The sequence below is a fragment of the Sceloporus undulatus genome, chromosome 4 (assembly GCF_019175285.1).
Source record: "Sceloporus undulatus isolate JIND9_A2432 ecotype Alabama chromosome 4, SceUnd_v1.1, whole genome shotgun sequence".
Lineage (NCBI taxonomy): Eukaryota > Metazoa > Chordata > Lepidosauria > Squamata > Phrynosomatidae > Sceloporus > Sceloporus undulatus.
Window position 1 is genome coordinate 29,822,684 of NC_056525.1, and position 13,404 is coordinate 29,836,087.

Below are 13,404 nucleotides of genomic sequence, written 5' to 3' on the forward strand. Positions count from 1 at the left end.
TATTATTATTATTATTATTATTATTATTATTATTATTATTATTATTATTATTACCACCAAGTTCGGAAGCTTCAACTGATTCAAAATGCAGCAGCCAGATTGATCACCGGTATTTCTAGGTTTGACCACATAACACCAGTATTAAAATCTCTCCACTGGCTGCCAATTAGCTTCTGGGCGCAATACAAAGTGTTGGTTATTACCTTTAAAGCCCTACATGGCTTGGGCTTGAGTTACTTGCAGGAACGCCTCTCCCTACATAATCCACCCCGCACACTCAGAACACCAGGGAAGAATTTGTTGAAACACTGTAATACTCGATTAACCACAACTTCCTACAGAGCATTTACTGTTGCAACCCCTAAACTATGGAACAGTGTGCCGGAGGAAATCCGTCTTATTACCATTTTAGATGCCTTTAAGAAGGTACTTAAGACAGATCTCTTCCGGCGGGCTTCCCCATCAGATTTGATATAGAGACGATGATTAAGACCCCCCCCTAATCATGATGGTATATGATTTGATGTTTGGAGATTTTAACAAATTAATAGGGATGTATAATTCAGTATTAGTATTTAATTGATTACTTAAACTGTATTGTATTATTTTAATGTTGTAATCCCACTTCGATCCTTGGAAGAGGCGGGACATACAGTGGTGCCTCGGGTTACGAAATTAATTCGTTCCGCCGCGGCGTTCGTAACCCGATTTTTTTCGTAACCTGAAAAAGCCATAGGCGCTAGCGCTGGAAAGCCGCGTTTCGTGCGAAAAAGCGCCGAAAAGCACCAAAAAATTTTTTCGTAAGCCGAAAAAAAAAACGTAACCCGGAACAGTTTTTTCCTATGGGATTTTTTCGTATCCCGGAAATTTCGTAAGGCGGTGCTTTCGTATCCCGGGGTACCACTGTATAAATAAAAAATTATTATTATTATTAAATCCCAAGTTGAAATGATTGGGACTTGTTCATGACAACTAAGGTAAATCCCATTCACTACAGTGGGCCAGTGCTGGATTTAACCTGTAGCCAGTTCTTTCTTTGTGTTCAGGGCTCCTCCACTCATTTGACAGGTTAGGGATCAGAGCACTGTCAGAAAGCAGAAACATTATGTGCTCTACTCCCTGTCGAATAAGTGGGGTACCCAAAGAAAAAGGCCAGACTTTCCTGAGAAAAAAAGGGAATCCCTGAAACAGACATACAAAGAGACAGAGAAGCCCTTTCCTTGAACACAGGAAGTGGTATTTTCCTTTCTCCATCTCCCCTCCATGCTCCTCACACAGCCTGACACTGGACAGAGAGGGGGAGGATGGAGCTCTGCTCACTGTGTGTGTGTCCTGTCAGCTTCTCTGTCGCCTCTCCCCCCTCCACACAAATCCACTCTCTTCATTCAGTTGCTTGTTGTCTCTGGCCCCTTTCTGCTCTCTCCTCTCCCTTGCCCGGGGAATGGTGGACAGGGCGGCTGTGGTTATTGCTTCTACTTCTGCTATTTCTCCCCAGTGAAGGGAGCAGAATGGCAGGGAGAGGTGGAGAAGTGGATGGGTCAGGCAGAGGTGTGTGCGCGCACGCACACACACAAATATAGGGTGCACAGAGCTGGGGCAGTATTTCTCTCCCTCTGTCCATCCAACATGAGGGAATGGCGGGAGCCAGGTTGAGGTAAAGGAAAGCAGCAGCAGAAGTAACAGCAAGTAACCACAGTTGCCCGGTGAGAAGAAAAGAGGAGGGTGGGGAAATTACATCAGGTGACAAGACCACTGCAGGACTACATTTCTATTTAATTTTAACTTGGCCATAGCACCTCTAAGAAGAATGAAGGTGGTTGTTATACCCTCATCTTCTGTCTTTGGCCATCTTACATTTCCTTTTCTGTAATTGTCATATGGTAGCAAAAGGTAACCCCATTTTCAACTCCATTTTGCTTTTCCATTACTCCTCAACCCCCAAAATCATATTCAACAAAAGAGACTCCAGTGGAATTCTTATAAATATAAGTTTGAAACTTCTTGAGAATCACTCTGGTTTTAAAAGAGTTTGGACACGCATACTGGCTGCTGTTTGGCGACTACCAGAGGGAATGGTCCTCCTCTAGGGAGATTTATGGTTTATCCTGCTTTCTGTCCTGACTTGACAGTAGAAGTATGTTGGAGTTCAAATGCAGCTGAATACACGTGTTCCTCCATATTCACTAAGGTTAGGGGCACAAGAACACCGTGAATATGGAAAAGCCATAAATAACAAGAACACCATGTTTTTACCTGAGATGATACGTCGCTAGTAATCTCTTAAGTCCTCCAATGCAACTCTGTGGTCAATGTCCAACAGACACCATACAACTGCACTGGAGGAGCTACAAATGCCTAGTAGAGTATTCTCTCTAGGAATCTCTAGGTCTTTCAGTATGACCGTTAGTTAAAGTTGACCATAGAGTAACACTGGAGGACCTAGATATTCCTAGAGAGAATATATTAATCAAATCCGTGAATAATCAAATCTGCAAATATGGAGGGATGAGTAAATATTGGCACATTGGTTTCACTTTGCATTTTTTTCCAGAATTGCAAAGAATTTTCTTTTGGTTTTTCACTTTTGTTCTACAGATGTGGCTTGGCTCATTTGCTTGATTTTCTAAGGTGAATTGCCTTTGAGACATAGTGCATCATGTTCAATTCTACTAAAATTCACAATAGTTTTGTCCATACCCCAGACACATTATGTACTCTCCATATTACTCTCATAAGGCTCTCATAATTCTTACTTTAACTGATAATCACGCTGTGCCACAGCATGTCAAAATCACTGAATTTTTTTTATTGTGGGTATTAAAGAAATGGTTTGTTTAAAAGTTTTAGCTTTATGCTTTTGGAATTATATGATAAATAAGTGATTTTGTTCATAAATTTTAAAGCCTTAAAAGTGCTCAGCCCCTTTCATAATCTTTATAGGTTTGTCTAGAAGAGAGTGTCTTAATGGTGCATAGTTCAGCTTACAGTTTGCACGTGGGAAGCTCTGGTCTAATTCTTGAAACAAATTAATGGATCTTAGGTGGCAGAGATGCAAAAGATTTTTGCCTAAAAGCAATTTACAGAATACACTGTATTAAATGTTATTAGTTCCATTGCCCTATTCTGGAGTTCATCATAGCTGCATATGGAGAGCAGTTTTTCAAAGAGGAGACACTCTACTATGCCTAGAGGTTCTTCAAGTAACTTGGAACACAATTTTTTTCTGTTGATAGCAGACGTGCTTCTCTTAATACTGTTGCTTTCCACATGAGAACAGCAGTTGGGGCAGGGGTTTAGCCTAATCCTTCTCCTCACATTGGTTCCTCTCTGTTCAGTTGTTCTCTGCATGGTCAGTCTGTTACTTTTAAGAGTACTGCATGATGCTTGCATTTTGTAAGCATGAATATGTGCTTCCATCACAAATCAAAAGTGTGCAGAGAGGAAAAACTCCAGATGCTTCACACTGCATGGCTTTTTCTGGGTTGGCAGACAGTGCAGGTGTGTGACAAAATATGTAGTAATATTAGCTATTTTTATTATCTTATTTTGATAGCATTGCATGGACGTTGCTGTGTCCCATCAAGACAATTCTTATTTTCTTGTCATGACACAGAAAAAAGTTGAGATATTTCTTTCTTTGTATTGCTGCAAGATCACATAATGCAAAAATGTTTTGCTTGTTAGCTCCACATGTACTTCCACTTTTTATGCTTCACTTTTGCAGGATATACACTAAGTCATCATTGAAACTGTGTGTTTACACTGTTCTGTCCTTTTCCTGGCAATTATTTGAGCGCATTTAAACTTTTCTGGAAACATTTTGGTCTATTGTCATTAACAGGGTATTCTGTGAATTAGTAAAACTCCTCCTATTTCCTCAACTACTACATGTGTTGCTATCTGATCTCAATCTATTTATAATTAATGTATGTAAAATTGTTTTTTAGTACAATGACAGAACAGTAGTGTATTATTAATATTCTGTGCCTCAAAAACATATATCACATTTTATCAGATATGAAGGAACAGAAAGGTTCCACATTTGGTATAGCATTAAAAAAATCTTTCCCTTATTATATCAAGTGATTTATGATGCTAGTATTCTAGTGGAATATTATTTTTGTGTTAGGCAATCTGTTGTCCAACAATGTAACTGCTTCGGGCATTTTGACATAATTAGTCTTGCATTTGTGTCATTTTCCTTCTGTAATCTGACATGTGTCTTGATTTTAATTCACAGACTATTCCTGTAGTAGTAAGCCCTACAGCTGGAACTGTGGCAATGAGAACGGGAGTTCAGTATGTTCAAACAACAATGCCTGTCCAAGTACGGAGAGTCTAACTGCTAATGAAAGAATCACGACAGCTGTTGGAATAAATAATAATCTCTGTAATAGAAATGTGAAGAAAAAATTCCCACAGTTGATTGAATTAACCTCAAAGGTTCTAACTTTTAGCTTTGTACATGTATACAAAGCATTTAACTACACTACATTAATGTAAAGCATTAGTGGCTGGCTTTAAAAAGCTTGAGGACTGGTGAAATGTATGGTAAATATATGCTTCTGTTGTAAATGATGTACAATTTGTGGATGATGTTAGAGTGCCATCTCCTTTTTATATTTGTATTGACTTCAGCATAAAAGGAGTGTTGGAAGTTGGTGAAGGAAAGGTTAAATCTGACTTGCCACAAGTACCACAAAGAGAAATGTTCTTCTGGGAATTGCAGTTGCACACATAAATCATTCTTCCTCTCGAGGATTTAAGGATGAGAAGACTGAATCACTTGGCTTGCCTTTGGAAATGACAATAATGCCTGCACATCTGTTTGTGCAACTGGATCTTGGCCATTTTAAATTTGTCAAATTAAAAATTTCCAGTCTTTGGACCTCAAGTACATTAAAGGGCATATTTTGTGTTGCATATTTAAGATGAGAGGGATTGTTTACAAAAAAAAAGTTTAAAAATTTCATTCATGCTAAGAACAGGAAAGTAGGAAGCTTGAGTGTGGTTGGAATAGACTGGTCAATAATTCCAGACAGACTAAAAGTGGATATTTTGGGCTAAGCTTCCTATTGGGTTCTGTTTCAGTTGTGATGTGTGCATATACGTCCAAAGGACGTTGAAATGTTTTTAAAGGGAACAGGAGCTAGAGATGGAGAGGACTCTTTTACCTGGAAACATGGGCAAAGGACATTGCTGCTGGGCTAGAGCATGTATTATGGAATTTTTATGTTTCTATGTAAGCATGAAACAGTACAGTATGAGAGAGAAAGTAACCCACGAAAACGCTGTCTGTTACACTTATACTGTAGTACCATTTTGTATGTTGTGTAAACAAAAGCATTGAACAAAGCAAGGTGATGTATGTATATGAGAAAATTAATTGTATGATATCATTCCAGTACATTTTGTTGTACATTTTAGTCATATTGATTTCTCCCATTGTTTATAAAGGATGCAGTTTGTACAGTCTCCAGCTAGTAAACACATTAGTGAAAAGAAAGAAAAACTAGAAGGGAAAAAAAATCAAGAGCAGAATATTTGTGAATTGCAGTTGTGTCAAAGATAGCCTAGCTGGCCTTATTTGTGAAGCATAATTGCTTTTAGCATATGGAAGTATTTTTTCACATTTTCTTTGTATAAAATTTGTATTAAACTAAATATCTTTTTTGATTATTGTGTTTCTTTGTGACTAAAACAGGTGACACACAATATGTTTTGCTATTTCTCAGGGTTTTTCCCCCCAGGAGTTTTCCGTTTCTTTTCATTCTTTCTTAATTAAACTATTTTAGGACAAAAAAAAATGGTTGATGTTGGATTTCCCTCTTTCCTTTTGAAAGCCAGGCTGTCCAAATGCCCATTTAAAAACTTTTTCTGCTTTAGTTGTATTCTCTTGGTAGCTTCAGCATTAAACGCTTTCCTATTTGGCATGCTCACTTCTAATTTATAGTCTTATTTCACTTGGTCTGACATTCAGTGGAAACTGTTCAGTGGTCAATTCCAGTCATTCCAAGCAATGTTAACCAATGTGGGGTAGTTAGATTTCAGCGTTTTTCCATCCACATTTACCTCCATGTTTCTCCTTAATGTTAAGCAGACACAGAGGATTAAGAGATGTGTTAAGCTTTTTATTTATTTTGTAAATTATGAGCAGATTTTCTAAATTATTAGGAGAACGCTGTTATCTCAAGTCTAATATGAAAGGTATAAGGCATTACAGATTATCTCAGGTTTGAAGATGCCACATTTTGGGCACCTACCAGAATGTCTACTAATGAATGAAACAGGGAGGAGCTAAAAGTCAGTCATTGTGGGAAAAATATTTTCAGACTGTGGGAAATTCCAGTAGCTTTGCCACCTATTATTTTGCAGTAGGTATAGCCCATAGAATGTACCTTACAACAGGAGAAAAAACTTGATTAACTAAGGCATTTGGTTTTTTATTCTATCATAGAGCTGGCAGGAGGCTTCAACATGAGGAGAAATAAAAATGCCTCTAAAAGAAGCCAATGTCTTAACGATGGTTTGATCTCATAAGCCATTTCCTTATACAGTGGTACCTCGGGGATACGAAATACCCAGGTTACGAAATTTTCGGGATACGAAAAAATCCCATAGGAAATCATTGTTCCGGGTTACGAATGTTTTTTCGGGATACGAAGAAAATTTTTGGTGCTTTTTTCGGCTTTTTCGCACGAAACGCGGCTTTTCCCCATTAGCGCCTATGGCAATTCGGCTTACGAAGGCTTTTCGGGTTACGAAAGCGGCCGCGGAACGAATTAATTTCGTAACCAGAGGCACCACTGTAACAAGTGGGCAGTATCATCCCAGCTGCCACCACCAAACATCTCACTTTATTTAAAGTGCTTTTTTATTTATTTATTTTTTAAAAGAGCTATTTAAAAGAGTTAAATAGCTCTTTTAAAAAATGCTGCTGCACCACCAAAAGTAAGCAAAACAGCATTAGCAGGAAAATGTGGCCCCAAATGAATTGAAGTAGATGCACACAAACATAGGAGGTAATTGCAGACTTCTAGTTAGTAGGGGATTATTTCTTTTTCCACATGTAGCATAGCCATATGCAGCCATGTGTTGACATAAAATGGGAATCCAGGAATGACTACCGTTGGGCATCTCCAGACAGCAGCTTCATCTCATTTTTCTCTTTGTGTCTGGAGAATCAGCAGCATGTTATGTAACTTAAAAAATAATATAGCATGCCTTTGTTAAAATATAAAAATGCAATGTGTTACTTGTGCACACAATTGTTACTTGGATTATGATTAAGACGCCAATTCTGATGATAGGAAGGTGGGAAGGTTTGGCAGTTCAAGGCCCAAGTGCCACATGGTGGGGTGAGCTCCCATTACTAGTCCCACCTTCTGCCAAGCTAGCTGTTCGAAAGCATGCAAATGCAAATAGATAAATAGGTACCACTTCAATGGGAAAGTAACAGTGTTGTATGCATTTCTTGCAGGCCACATGACCTCCAGAGTTGTCTTCGAACAATGTTAGCTCTTTGGCTTAGTAACGGAGATGAGCACCGCCGTTTACAGTTGGTTGCAACTAGATATTCATGGCAAGGGGAAATATTTACATTTATCTTTTAAAATGCAGTTAAACAACAGAGGTGGGAAACTTAGTAGAAGAGTTAACTGTTAATAGTAAGTTATTACTAAGGCAGATTTTGAGATCACTAATAGTAGCACTGTTACACCTTTTTTCAAAATCTGATTTGCTCATCTCTCTTAAATCTGTGGCCCAGTTCTGAAAGTTGTGGGCAATGCATGACCACCAGTGAGTTGATTTTAAACTGATCAAAAAGTTTCGCAGAGTGGTGTATCAGTGCTGTATGAAGAGGAATTCACCTTGCTGTGTAGTGAGTGAATGATAGTCTCTTTTACTAGGAATTTCAGGGCTCTCGAGTCAGTCATCTTTACTAGCTGTCAGAAAAACTGAAATTAGGGGAAATAGTTCAATAGCATGAACCTATGCTGAGAAAATTGTGGCTAAATTGTGAGTTTCATTTGCTGTGAGTTTTCATCAAGCCTGGCACCAACAGACAACGTTCTCAAGTGGGGACCAAGGATTTAGTAGGACTCACCACCACTGCTGCATCTGTCAGGATTGAGACTGGTGACACATGTAGGGATTTGGCACTTCAATCAGTATAATAGCCTAGTTGTAGCAGCCCAGATAGGCCACAAAGCTAAAGGCCAAAATGTCCTCCCAATATTCTTGAATTGCAACCCATCAGCAGGGATGGTGTACAAGTCACAATGGCAACTCTAAATGTGGACAGTGGTTTGTCCACTGCTGACCAAACTACTGTGGGCAGGTGGCCGTCCATCATTAATAAGATGTGGGCAAGCATTGAGGTGAGTGAGTATGCATGGAGCACGACAGCCATCATGGTGCAGTAGTTTGAGTGTTGAACGACTGCTCTAGAGACCATGGATTGATTCCCTGCTTGGCCATGAACCCCTTTAGGCAACTTTGAGCAAGTCACATGCTCTCAGCCTCAGGGGACGGCAACGGTGAACTGCTGAATAAATCTTACCAAGAAACCACATGATAAGTTCACCTTAGGATCACCATATGTCAGTAACAACTTGAACTTGACAAGCCTGTTCCACGTCTGACAACCTGGAGTCCACTTTGGCTTTTTTTGAATTGGAAGTTACCTGTTACTAGATCAGACCACTAGAAATTGGTTCTGTATACCATCGAGGCTGACATCTTTCCCCTTATCCCTTATCTAATCCCCTTTTAGCTGGAGGCTGAAGTGGTTTGGCCACCTGCATGCTGGGGATAAACTAAGGTCCCTCCCTAACGAATATCTAGATTACTCATTCAGAAGTGTCTTACATATGCACCAAGATAGACATGCACTAAGATACAGATGTGTTAGTCGTTATCAGTATACAAAGTGACTTTGTATACTGATACAACTTTGAAGCTAAATGAGAGAAAAACTGGCATAAACTTTTATAGATTCAGTCTACTCTCACTTAGTCTCACAGGTCTCAAATCTCTGTATGGTTCAGGAGATAGCGAATTTAATCCCCCCCCCCACACACACACCATTTTAAAAGGAAAATTGAACTTGTTATTCAGTCTCAGGAAATTCAGGAACAATCTCAGGAAATTCATGGAGTGCTTGCAACCCATTCCTGATGTTAGAGGCCAATCTTCATATGAGCGAGTTTAGAAGACTAAATTTTTTTGGACTATAATGTCAATACAACTACAGGTGCCAATACCAATGCTGCCTGGACATACTGGGAGTAGTAGCACCAAGCAACAGCATCACTTTATATAGTGGTAGCTTTCGAGAAGTGATAGGAAGCAAATCAACATTGTAAAAAAATTTTTTTTCATTTGCCTGGAAACTATGATTGTACTTTAACTGACATGGTTTCACTGTGTGCAATCCTAGGATTTGGAGTTTTAAGGAGAGGCACTTTGAATTCACTGTCAGAGAGTTTTAGTCACTGTCCAAACTACAAATCCCAAGCTATAGGATATTGCCATGGCTGTCGAAGTGGAATCATTGTGCTACAATTGTAGAGCCTCCAGATATTGTTGGACTTCCATTTCTTCTGTCCTTGACTATTGGCTGCCTGGGGCTGACGGGAGCAGCAGTTCAACAACATCTGGAGGACATAGTTTGCTCATCACTCCCCTAGTGAAAGGTGCACTCAAGGTACAGGTAAAACACATGACATTCCAGATATTCTTGAACTACAATACCTATTAATTCTACACCGCACAGGCAAAGATGGCGGTTGCAGTTTAGTAGCATCAAGGACCACACATTTGCCAACCCAGACTCAAAAGAGAGGTCTGTGCAAGCCTTTAGACAGTCCTCAGGTATTGCAGTTTCCATCCTATAGATGAATCTCATGATTGTGTTAGGTTTCCCCATTCAGGCTCCTACTGATGTTCTTGGAAACCCATGTATTTCCACCCCTGCAATTACAACCTCTAGTTTTCAAACACCTACTGTGGCAAGAACTACTTTCCCTTTCTTTTTGTCCCACAGATTTCTAGTTAAGACAAGGATATGAAATGGTTTTTAGGATTTCTAAGCTAAGACTTTCTCAAAGAAGAGTGCTCTGTTTCGTTTCACACTGGCTGGGTTCTTTGCAAGATCTGGGATCTAGTTGTCTATAAGTTTGTAACAAAACAATTTAGGCTGTATCCACAATGCATAAATAATCCTGTTTGACACTGTTTTAACTGCCACGTTCAATGCTGTGGAATTCTGGGAATTGTAGTTTTGTGAAACATTTAGCCTTCTCTGTCAGAGAACTCTGGTGCCACAACAAACTACAATCCCCAGGATTCCATAACATTGAGCTATGGCAGTGAAAGTGCAGTCTGCCTTTGCCTTACGCAGGGATCCGCTCCAGACACACACACACACCCCGTGTAATGCAAAAAGTGTGTATGCTCAAGCTCCATTACATATAATGGGGCTTGTGCATGTTGCAACCTCCCACATAAGCTGGAAGCCGCCTATAACGAGCCTGCGTATGGTGTGGGCTCACTGTGGTGTGAAACTGCATTAGTTCTACAGTGCAGATGCAGCCTTGATCACATTGAGTGTAATTCTACAATGACTGTTTTCCATAGTGTAATTCCATTAGGTACCCATTGTCATGACTAGTACCCAAAATCATGGTGGTCTAAAGGAAACTAGTTTCTTCTGGGGGAGTTGTGTTGGCATATTCCATTGTGGAAGATAATAAACATAGGAGGAGAATGACAGAAGCAAAGTTGCTTTTCCCAGTAAGGTGTCTGTGTGTCCTTTTTCAAAAGGCCATAGTTAATAGGCAGTAGGGACGTAGCCGGGGGGGGGGGGGGTTGGGGGGCGCCCCCCCCCCCCCCCTAAAAAAAAAAAAAGGGGGGTGCGGCGGGGCCCCTCCCCCCCCCCCCCCTTATAAAGGGGGCCCTTTGTCTGGGCCCCCCCCCCCCTTCCTAAAATCCTGGCTACGTCTCTGAAGGCAGAATACATATTTGACCAGGATCAATTCCTAATATCTCAGATTAAAGTGGCTTCAGGTAATAGCTGATGCAACTGACCTCTGAATGCTAGCCAGAGTAGGCTAGTATTCAACTTGGTGGACCAGACATCTGACTCAATATGATAACTTTCTGTGTTTAGGTGACTTTTATGTACCATAGAGTCCAATTCCTAAGTGTTCTGCATGAAACAGCATCACAAAGTAATGAAAGGAAAGCTGTCATGGTAGTGGTCTTCCAAGCTTTTACCTACATAGTTAATCTGTGATTAACTTTTCTCCTCCTGTCTTTGTCAGTCAGAATATCAATGGTTCTATGTTTGTGCCTTTTATATGGGCAAAAATGTTGACCCAACAAACAGCAGGACAACCATTTATCTTGAAACATGACCACTATTGATCTACCTCCTTGTTTTACTGATGGAAAGTTACATCAACCTGCACTTGACTTTCAAGGAATGCTAAGAACAAATATGAAAATTAGACAAGTCACTCCCTGTAAAATCCAGTTTCTGGGGCTGTGTTTGGTTTATTCCACTAAAATTGTAAAAAGGTATCTTGTGGTACCTTAAATACTGACAAATTTACTATGACATGAGCTTTCAGATGCAGGTAGTATTGTCTCTGAACTTTAAAAAAAAGGATTCAGTAGTAAATGAAAGCAATTTCACTTCTGATAAGTAGGAAAGGGATTTGCCAGCATAATCTGACATGATATGAGCAAATGATATGATTAGAACTCACTATAGTTTAGACAAAGGTGGAGGATGTCTCTTTGTGAGTTATTACTGAGAGTTTGCTGCCATCATGTGTCAGTCTGTAGTAATAACAAACTAATACATTTGAATGTGTGGTCACTTGGGACAAGGTTTGTGCTAAAGTTCTCCAACATGGAACTGAACAATGTAAGATGAAGTCTTAGCCCACAGTTCTTTCCACAGCTGTTCCAAGGTGGCTCTGCTACTTCAGTCTTCAAGTATATCCCCCAAAATTTTTATGGATTAAAACTGGTGGCATGCTTCTTAACTTTGAAAGTAAAAGGCAAAAATACAGTGGGATATTGGTATTTTCTGGGGTTTGATTCCAGTACACCCCATAGATACAAAAATCCGTGGATGCTCAAATCCCATTAAACACAACAGGGTAGTACAGTCATGTTGGTTATATAAAATGTCAAAATCAAGGCTGGCTTTTTGGAATACAGATATATATTTAAAATATTTTCAAGCCATGAAAAGTTGAATCTATGAATAAAGAATCTGTGGATATGGATGGCTGAGTGTATCAATGTAATGTTCTTTATTAATTAGAAATATATAAATTGTCATGATTTAACAAAGTCTTAAACTGTCTGCCCTATTTTTTATTTATTTATTTATTTATTTATTTATTTATTTTTGTTATCTGTCTCTCTGTGCCATTTGTAGATGTGCAAGAAATCTGATGTGAAAATATGCTGGCTAAGAGGATGACCTTTAAAAGCTATCTTGAGATGATCTAGCCTGCTGCATAAATGACATATAGAATCATAGAATCATAGAGTTGGAAGAGACCACAAGGGCCATCCAGCCTCTACTTAAAGACCTCCAAGGAAGGAGACTCCACTACTCTCCAAGGGAGTTTGTTCCACTGTCGAACAGCCCTTACTGTCAGGAAGTTCCTCCTAATGTTGAGCGGGAATCTCTTTTCCTGTAGCTTGCATCCATTGCTCCAGGTTCTAGCCTCTGGAGCAGCTGAAAACAAGTCAGCTCCTTCCTCAGTATGACATCCCTTCAAGTATTTAAACAGGGCTATCATATCACCTCTTAACCTTCTCTTCACGCTAAACATACCCAGCTCATTAAGTCGTTCCTCATAGGACATGGTTTCCAGACCCTTCACCATTTTAGTCACCCTCATTTGGACACATTCCAGTTTCTCCACATCCTTTTAAAATTGTGGTGCCCAGAATTGGATGCAATATTCTAGGTGGGGCTTGACCAGAGCAGAATAGAGTGGCACTATTACTTCTCTTGATCTAGATACTATACTTTTACTGATGCAGCCTAAAATCGCATTGGCCTTGTTAGCTGCTACATCGCACTGTTGACTCATGTTCAACTTGTGGTCTACTTGGACTCCCAGATACCTTTCACATGTAGTCTCGTTCAGCCAGGTGTCCCCCATCCTTTATCTGTGCATTTTACTTTTCCGCCCTAAGTGCAGTACCTTACATTTCTCCCTGTTGAAGTTCATTTTGTTAGCTGTGGCCCAACTTTCTAGTTTATTCAGGTCATTTTGAAATTTGATCCTATCCTCTGGGGTATTAGCTATTTCTCCTACTTTGGTGTCATCTGCAAATTTGATAAGTATGCTCCCAATTATGTCATCCAAG

The 13,404-nt window shown here is 39.7% G+C and overlaps 2 protein-coding genes across 13 annotated transcripts in view; one reads left to right on the plus strand and one right to left on the minus strand.

The window, feature by feature from the left end:
- ZMYND8 (zinc finger MYND-type containing 8) overlaps positions 1–5,676 on the plus strand; it is a 122,295-nt gene extending 116,619 nt beyond the window's left edge. For all 11 annotated transcript variants that reach the window (XM_042465913.1, XM_042465917.1, XM_042465910.1 and 8 more), the window contains one exon: positions 4,241–5,676. In XM_042465913.1, the coding sequence (XP_042321847.1) occupies positions 4,241–4,342 (102 nt within the window). In that variant the 3' untranslated portion in view covers positions 4,343–5,676. The remainder of the gene's footprint in view (positions 1–4,240) is intronic.
- The window catches only part of NCOA3 (nuclear receptor coactivator 3), a 1,019,275-nt gene that overhangs the window by 361,362 nt on the left and 644,509 nt on the right, over positions 1–13,404 (minus strand). The gene's annotated exons all lie outside the window — the stretch shown is intronic.